Source organism: Entamoeba nuttalli, assembly GCF_000257125.1.
Source record: "Entamoeba nuttalli P19 unplaced genomic scaffold asmbl_4739, whole genome shotgun sequence".
NCBI classification, from domain to species: domain Eukaryota; phylum Evosea; order Mastigamoebida; family Endamoebidae; genus Entamoeba; species Entamoeba nuttalli.
Genome location: NW_008577010.1, coordinates 1 through 15,187, shown reverse-complemented (window position 1 = coordinate 15,187; position 15,187 = coordinate 1). Strand labels below are relative to the sequence as shown.

Below are 15,187 nucleotides of genomic sequence, written 5' to 3'. Positions count from 1 at the left end.
AATTGCTTAATTTAAATTTTACAAAATAATAATTTAATTTCATTTTTTTAATAATTAAAAAAAGAATAATATAATGTAATAATAATTTATAGTTCAAAAGATGAGTTGTCTCTTTGTGTCTCTTTTAACTATAAAAGTCAATAGCTCTTAAACCATAAGTTATTGAATTAATTATGGGAAGTCAAAATACAAAACCTTCATCCAAGAAAACTACTTCTACTTCAAAATCAAATAAACACAGCATCCCTGATCAGTTTTCAACTATGGAAGAACTTCAACAAGCATTAAGAAATGCAGGACTAGAAAGTTCCAATTTACTTATTGGTGTTGATTATACTAAATCAAATACATGGACAGGAAAAGTATCATTTGGTGGACAATGTCTACATTATATTAATCCACAATATCCTATTTTCAATCCATATCAAAGAGTTATTGATGCTATTGGACGTGCTTTAGAACCTTTTGATGATGATAGATTAATTCCAACATATGGATTTGGAGATGTCACTACCACTAATAAAAGTTTATTTTCATTTATGCCTAATGAAGCTCCATGTGCTGGAGTTGCTGAAGTTTTGAGAAGATATAATGAAATAACACCAAGTGTTCAAATGTCTGGACCAACAAATTTTGCTCCATTAATTAGAAAAGCTATTGACATTGTTCGTGCTACACATTCTTATCATATTCTTTTAATTATTTGTGATGGTCAAGTTGATAATGAAAAAGATACTACAGCAGCTATTATTGAAGCATCTAATTATCCACTTTCAATTGTTGCTATTGGCGTTGGAGATGGTCCATTTGATAAGATGGAAAGTTTGTTTTTTATTTTATTTACCTTCAACTTAATTAATAAGAGTAGATTATGATGATAATTTAACTGAAAGCAAGTTCGATAACTTTCAATTTGTTAATTTCTATGAAGTTGTTTCTGCTCGCCCTGATCTTCAAGATATAGTATTTGCTGTTAAAGCATTACAAGAAATACCTGATCAATATGCATTTATTAAGGAACATGGTTATTTAGATAATTAACATTTATTATTTTTTACAATGACTAAAAGAGCATTTTCTTTTATAGTTAGAAAAAATAAGAAAGAAAAAATTAAATTAATTCACATGAAAGAACAAAGATAGTAATTCCGTAATAGAGATAGGAGTTGTTGATAAAGACTCTAATTGTAATGGTTCAGAATCTAATAATTGTGAGAAGAATAATAAAAATTAAAATGATAGAAATCACAAATAACAAACCATTTACAATAGGAAGTTGAAAATGTAAGAGAGGATCTATTGGATCATTTTGATTAAAAGTAAGACAAGTATTATTAGGACCAGTTAGTCTAATATAAGAGTCAGTAATTTGAAAACTAATATTTTTATTTTGAGCACAAAAGTCAATAATATAAGTAGACAAAGAATTAAAGTCTAAATAAGATTGTTGTTCACTTAAAATTTCATTTTGAATTTGTTGAGATTGAATAATAGAACTATCTCTATTCATTTGTAATATTTGGTATGGATAATTAGCATTTATATTAATTCCAATTTTATTTGGAATTAGTAAAGAATTAGAAAATTCATCATTTATATGATATTGTTGTTCTGCTTGAAGATATTGTTCACTGTGATTTATAAAAGAATTACAACAATCATATTGTTCTGTATCAGTAGAAAAAGAGACTGTAGGATATAATGAGAATTCTTCTTTTTGAGGTATTATCTCTTGGGTATTATTAATTATTTCTGGTTGTTGTACAAAAAAAGGTTGTTGTTGATATTGGATATTTTGATTTAGACATGTTTGAGCATCAGATGAAAATGCATCTAGTCTAGGTAATTTAAGTTCATTAAATGGTGGAAGTTTAATTATTTCAATACTTTTTTTACTTAAAAAATTAGATCTTCTTGGTTTTGTTTCTTCTTTTTCTTTATTAAGAAGACTGAAATACTGAGGTTGATTCTTTGTATAAACTTTAAATTCAAACTTTTTAATAATACGATTTTGTTCTTGTGATTCTTCTTCTAGTTCTTGTTCTTCAGGTTTGTTGGAAGTTTCTATTCCAACTTCAATTTCTGTGTCATTAATTTCTTTATCTACTGAATTCTTTTTATGATCAACTTTATCTTTCCATAATTTCATAACTTCAATTTCATCTTCTCCTTTACTCCTCTCTCCTCCAACAAGACTGTCACTTGTTGGTTGTGATTCAAAAGTATTATTCTCCATTGCCTTAATTAGACAAGGTGGTCATCCAATAAAAGAGATGATTTATGACTTTCCATTTTCTTTTATTAATATAACTTTAGAATAATAAAATTTATTATAATTATGATTTTAGAAAATAAATAAAAAAAGTAAAAAGCTAAAACTAAAAATTAATTAAATATAATTTAATTATCTTCTTCTGATTTAGGAAGGTCATTTACTTTACTCTTAATCTCCTTGTGTAGTTCTTTCATTCTTTCTTTTTCAGCATGAGTCATTGGCTTTTGGAATTTATTTACAATTCTATTAGTTGGAGGAGTAAGCCCAGATTTGAGTCTACCACTATCATCGATTTTAGGAATATTATCTTTTTCATGAATTATAATTGCTTGTCCAATATCGCCAGTTTTATATAAAGCAACATCATCATATGATTTATGGGTTTCAACAACACAAGGAAGACGAACAAGTGTTGCACAGAATTCTTTTCCATTAAAAGTACATTTACCCGAATTTTCTCCTTGAGGAATGTCAATATTAAAGTCAACATCACCACTTCGAATTTGTTCTCTCAACACTTTTGCTTCATCTTCAGGAAGTCTTAATAATATTGGTTGTTCCATATTAATATGAAACCTTTCTCCATCTCCTCTAATTGATAACTTTACTTCAAGATTTCCATCATCCTCATCACCTTCTTGAGTGCTCATTATGAAGAACTTTAAATTCAACATTTTATTTTTTTTTTCGTTTTTGTTTTTTTGATGAGTCATTTGAAAAAGAGAGAAAAGGAAAGTGATCTTTTCTTTACTTTATTAAAGTGGTACTTTCTTTATGGTTAGTGTTTATGTCACCTGTTGACCCACCAACTCGTTGGGAACGATTAGTAACATTTTATCAGATTATACGTGCTCGAAGTTTCAATTTCCTTTCTAAGTATATTGATATAGAAGAATATTATAAATCAGATTATCTTGATATTGTAAGAAAAGTTACACTTGCGTCCATTCCATGTTTGTTGGATATTTGTGTTTATTTTAACAAAAGTATATAATGTTTTAGTTCAATTAATTTTGGGATTAATCTCGTTGTGTTGGTTTGGATGGAATCAGTTAATTGGAGGAATAGCCATTGTTTCTTCAGTAATTACTTATGTCATTGAAAAACCAGTTCAGATGGATGGTGTTTTTATTCAAAAGTTATATGAACCTTATTTCAAGATATATTTCTTTTTACTGTTTGTTTTTTGGTTGGTTAAAGTTTCAAAGAAAGTAAATTTATATTAATTATATAGAAGTGGTGTTTTATGTTGTTTAAATTATTGGACTTTATTTGGAGGATTGATAGAATTATGTGGAGGATTATTTTATGTTTATCTTTTTTATAAAGGAGAATTAATCAGAGCTTCTCAATTTATTGTTAGAGTAACTGAAGATGATATTTCAAAGTTTGATGGAATTAATGAACAAGAAGAGTAAGAAAAGTAACAATAATTTAATTATTTTTGAATTTAAAATGAGTCTTAAAAACAAATTCTTTTTTCAAAGAAGAGGAGAATGTTTTTTTATTAATTTATCTGTGTTACCAGCAATCAGCAAATTTAATATCTAATTATTTATTATGTCATAATTGTAATAATAAATTATAGTCTATTTTTATATGATATAATTTAATTTTAGTATTTAAATATTATAGTATTTTGTTGTAATAATAACATTGGTGAATTTAAATATTTTGACAAATACCTTTATTCTATATTGAAAAAAAAACCATAAATAATAAATCTCTTTATATTCACAGAAAATACCTTGAATATAATTCATGAATAAAAAAATGAATTATACTTAATTTCTATAAAAATGAAAGATTTTCAAATGAAATGAAAGTATTTATAAGACAAATAATTATAAAGTAACTTTGAATGAAAAAAACAGCTTTTTAGATTTAGAAGCATCTAACTTGTTTATTTTTAGGTTATAATAATATTATAGAATTTTAATACAAAATAAGAAAAAGAAGAAATACTAATGAATTATAAATGATCAAGTTTTGTTATAGATGAAGATAGTATTTGTGAATTATTAGTTAGGATTAGTTTTTGAATATGATTTGCTTTAAGATTTTCTATTTGACAATTAGATACAGTCAAGGTTCCAACTTTATTAATTATAAGGGATTTAATTCTGTAACCAAATGAAGATAATTTAAGATTTGAGCATTGTATAATATTAAGAGGATTATTTACTTTATGTGAAATTGAAATAGAAATATCACCATCAAATGAAATTGGACATAATAAAGGTTCTATAAGTTTAAGTTCTCTGTTATTAATATTTAAATGAACAGTATTGTCTGAGTTAGTAGATGATTGAATTAATTCTGTTGAAATTAAATCTGTTAAAGGACAAATAATTGATAATAATGAAGATAATGAAGCGTTTAATTCGATTGATTCAGGAAGATAAATTGTACTTGAATTAATATTATAAATTGAAACAGGAACACACGTTGATGAAGAAGTAAAAATATTTGAATTTATAATAAGAGATACACAATCAGAAAGTGAAAGATATGAAAGAGAACAATTTGTTACAGTGAGACAATAACATGAAATACAAGACAAAGAACAATTAAGATTTGATAAAGAGGAATTATTAAATTTTATTGCCTCTATTTCAATTGGTTTAATTTGATTATTAATAAATGAAATATCATGACATTGAAGTATTTTAACTTGACTAATACTAATAGAATTGAATGAACAATGATGACTCCATTTTATAATAAAATATTTACAATAATTATTAGTTATATTTATATTAGAACATAATGTTATTTGGAGAGTAATAATTTGTGGAAGTTGAATATTTATTTTTTTTAATCCAACAAAATGAATAGTGTTGAGACAATTACTTTGAAAATGAAGTGAATTATTTTGATAAGAATTAAATGGAAGAATAAAATAATTATTTATTTCTAATAAAGAAAGGATTTCATATAATTCTTTATTTTCTATTAAAGAATTTATATTTAATGGTTGTGTTTTTATATATTGATTAAGTTTTAAAAGTAATTTAGAATAATTTGAATGAAGGAAAGTAATTTCAGGTAAAGTGATAAAAGAAGGAAGTATCCAATAATCATTAGTGTAAAATTGAATAGATTTATCTCTAAAATCATAAATTTCTAAACGACATAATTGTTGTAATTTAAGTAAAATGATATAATTTGTAATAGATAAATGAATAGTATTTTTTAAAATAATTTTAAATAAAATATGCATATTCATATTACTTTTTCTCATTTGATTAATAGTAGAATTAAAATAATTAATGTCATCATTTATAGGATTAATAATTATTATTTCTTGAATATGTGGAAGTAAAATAAGACTTTCTAATAAAGTAATATTTTCAATTGTTATTTTTTCTAATGACTTCATTAGTGTTAATTCAAATAATGAAAATCCATTTTTAATTGAAGAAATTGAAGAATAAATATTTTTGTTATAATAATTTTCATCTAAAGTAATAAATAAATTAGAATCAAATACTGTTGGTGAATTAATTTGAATTCTTTTATGAAAATTATGTGAAGAAAGAAATAATTTAAAGAATTTATATGGAACAGAAATGGTTTCTAAGGAAGGAAATGTAATAAGAATAAAATGTATTGTTTTTTCAAAACATTCAATATCATTGAATTCATCAATAAATGGATTAATTTTTAATCTACTAAGTGCTTCTTTACATTTTTTAGAAATAAACAAAAAAGAATAAATGTCTTTGATGGTTTTTAAATATAATGCAATATTCATTAAATATGGTATATCCATTTTAAAACAAAATCTTTTATTTTTTATTGTTTTTATTTTATATTTTTTTTATTTTTTTTTTAACTAATTTTCCAAAAAATTAACTTTTCAAAATTATCGTGGATTGTTGATGAATAATAAATATATTAATAATAGAAAAAGGAATGAGATAAAAAAAACTTCTATTTTAGTTCAAGCAGACTTACATCCATATTTTATCACTCGTTTCATTTCTAGTACAGATTCAAAATATTAAATTAAAAATTCAAATTATTTTTAAAACCTTTCATAAAAAATTGATTAACTAGAATTTACAATATGGAAGCAACGTCTTCGAAGAAAAAGATAACAATGGAAAAGAAAAGAAAACATACTTTAGATTCAAGATATATCAAAAATAAGAAGGCAATTCAATTGTCATATCTTATTGGATTAGTTAATCAATTTTGTACTATTACATATGAGAGACCCCGTAAGAAATCAAGTACCACAAGACAATTATTTCATATAAAAATATTAAATTTTAAGAATGAAAAATTTGAAATTGAAGAGTATTTAAATAAAGAATGCCATAAATATTATGATAAAGTAATTGCATCAGGATTATCAAAGAAAAATGCCACAAAAAGATTTGAAGATGAAAAAACAGTAATATTATTTGATATGTTGATAGATATATTATTTGAATATGGATTTATTATTTTTACTTCAAAAATGAGAAATAAAGGAAATAAATCTAAAATTGATTTTATTAAAGAAGTTTATTATCATTCTACATTAATCGCTGATGAAAAAGAAATAAGTCTTCAAGGAACACTTATCAATGACTATTTATTTTCAAAAACAAATATTACTCATAAAGAATTTACATTACAAAAAAGAGATAAAAATGTTATCCAATTTATTAAAAAAAATTATTTATAAAAACTTTGTCATTGATTTTATACTTTTAGCTTTTTTTTTTTTTTGATAAATCTTTTATTTTAACTACTAATGGAATTTAATGTTATGCATTTTAGTTCATATTTCAATTTTTATAATTAATATTAAAATTTGAGTAGTTAATATTAAATATCTACTTCAGATAAAAACCATCTACTCTCTTCCTATTTTGATTATTTTTATTAATAAAACAGTTTTTGTTGTTAAGATAATTGTTGATTTATTACATGAAATACTATTGAATAAAACACATTTTATGATATTTTTATTCATTCCATTTAAAATAATATTCCAAAGTATAAATCATAATTAAATATCTTTCAACATGCAAGTGAAAATAAAATAAATAATAATTCAAACTTTATCATAAGTAAAGTGTTAATAAAATTGATTATCATCAATAAGAGATAAGTTGAGAACAATTGTCATGTTTAATAGAAAAATAATAAATGGTTAGTTAGAGAATGAATAGAAATTTAATCTGATAATTTATTTTATCTAAAGGAAAAATGTTTCAAACAAAGTGACATAATACCATGTTAGTTTTTAGATATATTATTATTTTATAAAACTTCCTTAAATGGTATGTCCTAAATGAAAACATTGTCACAACAATAAAATAATGTATTTTAATCTTTTTGGTTTGAAAATAGTTCAAATATTCGTTCTTGATTCTATTAACATTTTACTTGTCAATCTTTCTAAATTCCTCTTTTGATTAGGAGTAACAGGTATCAAATCAAAAATGGTTTTTTTAATTTATAAGACTTGATTTATCTTATTTATTTATGAAATTAAAAAACCTGTAAATAAATGATACTTAAAATATTGTTAACTAAAATAAATATTCTAAATATAGACATTGACATTAATTTGATAGTTCAATTTCAAGGATAAAAAATAGGAAAAACTCTTGGTAGAAAAGAAAATAATAGTTATAGAGTTATCAGGTAGTTAATTTCTTCTTAATTAAAAATAGTTAAACAAAGAATTAACGATCAACATAAATATTGTTAAAATAGAAAATAGAAGAAGAAAATAAGTTTTGTATTTGAGAGAGTTGAAACAAACTCCTTTTTTGAAAAAAATAAGAAAAAAAAAGAAAAATGATTTCTAACTGCATGACTGAAAAAAAGATACTGTCGTTGTATTAAAAAATAGGGGTAAAAAGGAAAATTAATACTAAAGAGAAAATATTTACTACAATTATTTAAACCTATTTAATTTAAAAAAATATATACATCTACTACATGTCTATTGAACAACAAGTACCCGAAACTCCAAAATATATTGTTAATAAAAGAAAACTTCAAAATTATGAAACTATGCAACAAGCTCTTCTTATTGGACTTCTTAATCCATTTTGTCAATTTATTATTAAAAAACCAAGAAAACAAACCATTGTTAGACATTGTATGCCTAAAGTTAAAACTATTAAAATTAATAATGAAGAAATTGAAGTAATGAAATTAGCAGATCATTTTTGTAGACCATTATATGAAGAAGAATGTCGTAAAGGAATGAATAAACAAACTGCTTTTAGAAGATTTGAAAAGAATAAAAAGATTTTTGTTATTAATATTCTTTATGATTTATGTTTAGAAATGGGTTATTTCTTTGATGCTCGTCTTTCTAGAAAAACAGAAAAAAGTCTTAGAATTGATAGAATTCAGAGAGTTTATTTACATGGAGAATATATTTTGGATGTCGATGATTTAATGGAAAAGGGACAATTAATAAATGATTATTTAAATAAAACAATTGCTGAAGAGTATCATGCTATTATTAGTCTTAATGATAAGACAATTAGAAATATTTTCTGTTCTTATATTAGAGAATGAGTCAATAAGTTATTATTGGCTCTGTCTATAGGATTTTTTTAATTGTATTTATTTTATTATTAATTTTTATTATTAAAAAAGAAATGTTTTGTAAAGATTCATTGAAATAAAAAATGTTATTTCTATCTAAAACCTTCTTTTCGTTTTTAATCATTTTATTTTATCAGAGATTTAATCTGTTAATTACTTAAACAAGAAGTTATGAGAATAATACTTCTGATATTACTCTCGTTACTTATTATTCTATCATCATCATTTGTAATTCCTTCTTCAACAATAGATGATTTTAAACAAACTGGAACTTGTGGTGATGGTATTTGGGATTCATTTAGTGAAGAGTGTGATGGAAGTGATGGATGTAATAAACAATGTTATTGTAATAATGGGTTTACTTCTAATGGAAAAGGAAAATGTATTATGCAATGTATGTATGGAAGTGCATGTATTGGAGGATGTATAGCACCAGATGTATGTGTCTCATGTTCTGAATCATCAGGTTTTAATGAAGACTGTTCAAATTGTAAAGAAAATTATGTTTATGAAACTATTGGAAAATGTTCTAATTTAACAAAACGTATTTGGGGATGTAAAGAATGGTTTGAAATGCAAGATACACCAACTTCATATAGAAATGTTACGATGACATCTGAACATCAAACAATAACTTTGGATGCTCCTGGAATGTACTTTCCTATTCAAATCAATAGATGTACTCCTTATGCTTCTCAAGATAAACCTTATGTATTTGGTGCATGGATTGCTTTAAGATCAACAGTAGGTGGATGGATTGTAGCAGAAACAGATAAACATTATACCTCAGAAGAAATTGAATTTGCTGAACAACAAAAGAAAGTTATTGGAAATGATTTTGCTATAAGTGAACAAAAGAATTGTGCATCTGGAAATTCAGTTTCACATCACAATTATTGTCTTGATGCTAATAATGATATAAGTGCTTATATACGTTCTCCTAGAATGGTTGTTTATGTAAATAGTGATGAAGTAAGATATCTTCATATTCATTTACCATATGGTCAAGGTATTACTAATTGGTTTAAAATGCTTTTTACATCTATTGCTCATCCTTGTAGTACTTATTATAAACAACTAAATTGGAATGAACTTCAATTACAATACACTTTTGAATTAAATTATGAATATTCAGTTAATTCAAACTCTGTTTGTGTATCAAAAATTTTACGAGGACAATGGTTTAAACTTAAAGGATCAGATGATGTTATTATGATAGATACTTGTAATAGTTCTTTAAATTATAGTGTTTCTATTCAACTTATTGAAGTAAATCAAGATGAGTCATTAACAGATTTTTCATGTTCATCAAACAAAGCAACTTGTTCTCGTTATGTTGCCTCAAATTGTGAAAATTCTAAATTAGCTCGAATGGTTGTTCAATTAGAACCTACAAAGAATTATTTTATTTTTGTTTCAATAGATGAAAATAATATTGGAATTATTAATATTACATTTAAAACTGTTTGTCCACTTGGATGTGGAGAACATGGATTTTGTAATAATAATGGTGTTTGTATTTGTGAAGATGGATATGTAGATAATGGTGGATGTTCATTATGTGGGAATGGTAAACTTGATGATGGTGAAGAATGTGATTTATCTGCTCAAGAAGATAGTCATTGTGCAGCAACTTGTAAATGTTATTTTGGGTTTATACCAATTACTATCAATGGAACAACTAAATGCTCTCCACCAACATGTAATAATGGAGTTATAGATCAAAATGAAGAATGTGATGGAGGAAAAGGATGTGACCATTGTTTCTGCCAAGAAGGATATATTAAATATGAAAAAGCACGTGAATATTGTTTATCAACTAAATGTGGAAATGGAAAATTAGATGAAGGAGAAGAGTGTGACAATGGAGATGGATGTTATGAATGTGAATGTCAAGAAGATTGGTATAGCTATAATTCAAAGAATTGTAAAGATGAAAGTCATGGATTTGTAGTAGCAGATTTTGCTGGTAGAATTTTAATAACTTATTGGATATTTTTAATATTGATTGGATGTATTAGTGGTGTTGTTCATTGGAGAGTTACTTCTAACATTAAAAAGGAATTAAAAGAAATGGAAGGAGCTTTGCCTTTCTTTGAAACAACAATTATTCCATTTAATAAAGAAAACTCACAATTTATTGATATTAAGTCAGCAAACCCATATTTTACAATTGATCCACCTTCAATTGATTTCCAAGAAGAAAGAGTTGAAGTAGGAGAAGTATATTCATATACTTTTACTATTACAAATAATTGGAAAGAAGTTCTTCATTATACATTCCATGCAGGAGAATATCTTAAATATGATATAACATTTAAACCTGTTACTGGATCATTAAGGCAATATCAAAGTGTTGATATTCAAGCAATGGTATGTTTAAAATGTACAACTGTTATTAATGAACGTGTTCCAGTTACTATTAGATTTGGTCAATTAAATTCAATTTTAAAGAATATTAAAAAGGAAAATCCAGAAATGTTAGATCAACTCTCTCAAAATTCATCTCATGTCTCTGAAAATTCTCAACAACAAGGAGAACCAAGAAGGTCTTTCTCTTCTTTATCAAACATAAGTAATAACTCAGGAGGGTCTGATAAAAATTCTTCACATGAACAATCTCAACAATCTCAACAATCTTCTAAGTCATCAAAAAAACATCGTACTGACAGAATACGTAAATTCCATTTGTATCTCCCTCTTCAAGCAGAATCTACTTTATCTACTAAATTAGATTATGAAGAAATACATTTACATCATCCTCCTATTGGTTCAGGTACATTTGGTATTGTTTATAGAGCAGAATGGAGAGGAGTTGATGTTGCAGTTAAAGTTATGAAAACTGATTTATTTGATTTAAATGATTTATTACCTAATTTCCTTCAAGAAGTTGAATTATTAGAAAAGATTCGATGTCCATTTATTATTAATTTCATTGGAAGTGTAACAAGTTCAGACACATTAGCATTAGTAACTGAATTTTGTCCATTAGGTTCATTAAGAAGATATATTAAGACCAATTCAATGTCTGTTGAATTAAAATTAAGATTTTGTCATGACATTGCATCTGGTATGGATTATCTTCATCAAAACGATATCACTCATCGTGATTTAAAAACTGACAATGTTTTAGTCTATTCAAAGAATCCTTTTGACCCTGTTGTATGTAAAGTTACAGATTTTGGAACTTCACGTTCATTTATTGAATCATTAGGTAAAACAGGAATTCAAAATATTGGTACTCCAATGTATATGGCACCAGAACTAAATACTGGAGAACAAGATATGACATTAAAATCAGATGTTTTTTCATTTGCTATTTGTTGTACCGAAATTTGGTTAGGTAGAGATCCATATGATCCAGAGAAATTCCCAGACTCAGAATCAATTTTAAAATTTGTTGGAAGTGGTAAACGAATAGAACTACCACAAGATTGTTTAATTAAAACTATTATTGAACAGTCATGGAAACATAATCCAAAAGACAGACCTCACTTTGATGAAATTCTTCATTTAATTGATGGAATAATAAAACAAATGCACTTAAATGTATCTCCGTCTCAAAATCAATCAAGTGTTCAAAACTCATTTGATAAAAGAAATTCAGTTGTTTTTATCAACCCTGAACAAAGTAAAAGCAATTCTTCTCATGATTCATTTAGCGATCAAGAAATAGTACTTTAATTTAATATTCCTGCTCATGTTTTTATGATTATTTTAAAAGTATCAAAAATTTAATGAATGAAAATATTTTTCTTTTTAATATCACATTATTTTCACTTTGAGTAAGTTAAGTTAATAAACAAACATACTTTAATGGTTCTTTTTTTTATCTAAAGATATTAATTGTATTATCATTTAATAAATACTTTCTAACATTAAAGTTGTTTTAACAAATTATTTCCTCAATAACAATAATTTATAGTCTTGAGAAGTTTTTTATTAATCAACTTTTATAGCTTTGAATAGAAATAATGTTGTTTACTACATAACACATTATCATTGAATATTTTGGTTATTGAAATAAAAGATTAGTCACCTCTTTTTGATAATACTAAAATTGAATTAATTACTCTTCTTTCTTAATAAACTGAATATATGATTTTTATATTTTTTTTTTGAAGGAATAAATTTTATATTTTATATTATTAATATGAATTGTTAAATAAGAACTAAAAAAAATTTATAACAGTATGTCTGAATTACAATGTTTAATATGTTATAATGAACCTAAACAACCTATTATCACACAATGTGGTCATACCTTTTGTTGGAAATGTATTGAAGATAAGGTACCTGGATATTGTCCTTTTTGTGGTAATCCAATAACGTTAGACTCATTAGTTTCAATATTTAATGAAGATGGTACTAATGCCCCAATTAATAATAAAATGAATAACTCGAATGAAGGTCTAGATAATATTAACCAACTACCGGCTCAACATTATGAGACAAGTGAAGAAACACTTTTCACTCATTTTTTAAATTTATTCAACCTTGATTCAAGTCCATCTATGACAATTGAACAAGAAAGACAATTATTTACTATTCCAAGATGGTTTGTTCTTGGAATTATATTTGTTGTATCCATTTTTATACTTCTTCTATGGATGAATTAAAATTAATGATACACCTGAATTCAATTAGAATACAAAGGCTATTACAATAAATAGAGACATAGTAATTGGTATAATATTCTCACTATTTCTTGTATTTTTTGGTTGTTTTTTCACACATTTTCCTAGAGAATTGCATTGATACCCAACAACACATGACCCACAATTTGGTTCACATCCTCTACTAAACTTGCCTTCAGGAGTACATTCCATTGTATTACAATATAACGTTTCAAACCCACATTGATTCACTTCATTATAAGTATCTTGATAACTGAATTGAGATTCTTTTAAAACTAAGTTGGTTGTTGGTCCTGTTGTTATGTTCATTTGAATACCACTAACAAATCCTTCACATTGTTGTGAATTTAAAGAAACTTCAATTTTCATTTCATTTTCAAGTGTTGTTATTTTCATTTGGTCTAATGAACAAATAGTTTGTTGAGTAATACCAAGTTTATCATTAAAATCTTCAATTACAAGTTTAAATGAATTAATTAATATGTTTTCCTTTGAATTAAATTTAAAATACAGAACAAATACTTTAAATATTTCTGTAAGTTTCATAACAGAAGGATATGTAAAAGAAAATAACGCATTTTTTAAATTATTATCAAATACTAATTGATTGGTTCCAAAGATGTTAAATACTTTTTTTGTTTCATTCGAATAAAGAAGTGTTGGAGTCCATGTAAAATATCTATTAATTGGGGAATTATCCATTGCTGAAACTATTGGACCAAATGTTTGATTTTGTGGGATAAATTTACAACGATTTGACCTATCCAATTCAGTAAATTGTGTCTCACCAGTAAAATATGAAGAATTGTTTATTGTACTAACGTTCTTAAAAACAATCTGTCGGTCATTCCATGAAATTAATTTTATTGTTTTATCAGTGAATAATGGAAGTGAATAAGTTCCATCTTCATTATTCATTCTATATTGTTTATTTTCATAGATGAGATACTTATGAATTGTATTAGAATTAATCACTTGAACTTTTACCATGTCTTTTCTCAATAAATCTTCACCAATTATTACAAGTGATGGATTGTACTGAAATGGACAAGAAATAGCTCTTACAGTTACTTGAGTTGCATGGTTCGCAGATGCATGTACAATGGTTGCAATATAATTATAATTATCATCATTTACAAATACAATTCTTTCTAAATCAGACTCTGTTAAATTGTGGTTTGGTTTTGTTTTAAACGTTCCTGCTATCATACATACAAATGGTCTTTGAGTAGGTCCTGTAATTTCCAAACATTGACCACATCTACTAGAATTATAATCAGAAATTTGTTTAGTTAGGTGTTTTTCATAAATATAACATTCCATATTTGTTAAATGTCCTGCAACAAGTCTTTTATATTCATTTATTTGATTAAAGCAATCTGGATTTCTTATTACTTGACTTGCTACCATTCCATTCGAACTTCCAATATTATCACTAATGGCTGTATACCATCTTGTCATACAACCTGTCACTTGACCAAGCACTAAATTAATTAAACTCAATAACACAATAATCATAACTAATTTAATAGATCTTTCTAGATGAAAAATTTAATACTAACCATAAAATATCTCGGTTTTATTCCTATTTTAAATTCTTTAAACTGTTTTGTGAAAAAAAAACAAAAAACAAATTTTAAAATGAAAACAACAAGAATTAGATTAAAAAAAAACAAAGAGAAGAAGAAGAGTGAAAAAGAAGACAGAT

At 25.0% G+C, this 15,187-nt stretch overlaps 10 protein-coding genes across 10 annotated transcripts; 6 read left to right on the top strand and 4 right to left on the bottom strand.

The window, feature by feature from the left end:
• Nucleotides 1–173: 173 nt before the first annotated feature.
• Nucleotides 174–1,041, top strand: ENU1_111590 (copine, putative; the record flags this gene model as incomplete). The annotated part of the gene is made up of 2 exons (XM_008859567.1): nucleotides 174–822; nucleotides 869–1,041. The coding sequence occupies 2 exons, from the start codon at nucleotides 174–176 to the stop codon at nucleotides 1,039–1,041; spliced, it is 822 nt and encodes a 273-aa protein (XP_008857789.1).
• A 154-nt stretch (nucleotides 1,042–1,195) lies between these two features.
• Nucleotides 1,196–2,236, bottom strand: ENU1_111580 (hypothetical protein; the record flags this gene model as incomplete). The annotated part of the gene is made up of 1 exon (XM_008859566.1): nucleotides 1,196–2,236. One exon carries the CDS (start codon nucleotides 2,234–2,236, stop codon nucleotides 1,196–1,198), a length of 1,041 nt encoding a protein of 346 aa, XP_008857788.1.
• A 164-nt stretch (nucleotides 2,237–2,400) lies between these two features.
• ENU1_111570 (TFIID subunit, putative) lies at nucleotides 2,401–2,925 on the bottom strand (the record flags this gene model as incomplete). Its single annotated transcript, XM_008859565.1, has 1 exon — nucleotides 2,401–2,925. One exon carries the CDS (start codon nucleotides 2,923–2,925, stop codon nucleotides 2,401–2,403), a length of 525 nt encoding a protein of 174 aa, XP_008857787.1.
• A 137-nt stretch (nucleotides 2,926–3,062) lies between these two features.
• Nucleotides 3,063–3,269, top strand: ENU1_111560 (hypothetical protein; the record flags this gene model as incomplete). The annotated part of the gene is made up of 1 exon (XM_008859564.1): nucleotides 3,063–3,269. The coding sequence occupies one exon, from the start codon at nucleotides 3,063–3,065 to the stop codon at nucleotides 3,267–3,269; it is 207 nt and encodes a 68-aa protein (XP_008857786.1).
• Nucleotides 3,270–4,247: 978 nt separating this feature from the next.
• Nucleotides 4,248–6,050, bottom strand: ENU1_111550 (hypothetical protein; the record flags this gene model as incomplete). The annotated part of the gene is made up of 1 exon (XM_008859563.1): nucleotides 4,248–6,050. The coding sequence occupies one exon, from the start codon at nucleotides 6,048–6,050 to the stop codon at nucleotides 4,248–4,250; it is 1,803 nt and encodes a 600-aa protein (XP_008857785.1).
• A 330-nt stretch (nucleotides 6,051–6,380) lies between these two features.
• On the top strand, nucleotides 6,381–6,953 carry ENU1_111540 (hypothetical protein; the record flags this gene model as incomplete). Its single annotated transcript, XM_008859562.1, has 1 exon — nucleotides 6,381–6,953. One exon carries the CDS (start codon nucleotides 6,381–6,383, stop codon nucleotides 6,951–6,953), a length of 573 nt encoding a protein of 190 aa, XP_008857784.1.
• Nucleotides 6,954–8,221: 1,268 nt separating this feature from the next.
• On the top strand, nucleotides 8,222–8,812 carry ENU1_111530 (hypothetical protein; the record flags this gene model as incomplete). Its single annotated transcript, XM_008859561.1, has 1 exon — nucleotides 8,222–8,812. The coding sequence occupies one exon, from the start codon at nucleotides 8,222–8,224 to the stop codon at nucleotides 8,810–8,812; it is 591 nt and encodes a 196-aa protein (XP_008857783.1).
• A 201-nt stretch (nucleotides 8,813–9,013) lies between these two features.
• ENU1_111520 (protein kinase domain containing protein) lies at nucleotides 9,014–12,526 on the top strand (the record flags this gene model as incomplete). Its single annotated transcript, XM_008859560.1, has 1 exon — nucleotides 9,014–12,526. One exon carries the CDS (start codon nucleotides 9,014–9,016, stop codon nucleotides 12,524–12,526), a length of 3,513 nt encoding a protein of 1,170 aa, XP_008857782.1.
• Nucleotides 12,527–13,035: 509 nt separating this feature from the next.
• Nucleotides 13,036–13,461, top strand: ENU1_111510 (zinc finger domain containing protein; the record flags this gene model as incomplete). Its single annotated transcript, XM_008859559.1, has 1 exon — nucleotides 13,036–13,461. One exon carries the CDS (start codon nucleotides 13,036–13,038, stop codon nucleotides 13,459–13,461), a length of 426 nt encoding a protein of 141 aa, XP_008857781.1.
• A 24-nt stretch (nucleotides 13,462–13,485) lies between these two features.
• ENU1_111500 (hypothetical protein) lies at nucleotides 13,486–14,997 on the bottom strand (the record flags this gene model as incomplete). The annotated part of the gene is made up of 1 exon (XM_008859558.1): nucleotides 13,486–14,997. The coding sequence occupies one exon, from the start codon at nucleotides 14,995–14,997 to the stop codon at nucleotides 13,486–13,488; it is 1,512 nt and encodes a 503-aa protein (XP_008857780.1).
• Between the last annotated feature and the right edge of the window lie 190 nt (nucleotides 14,998–15,187).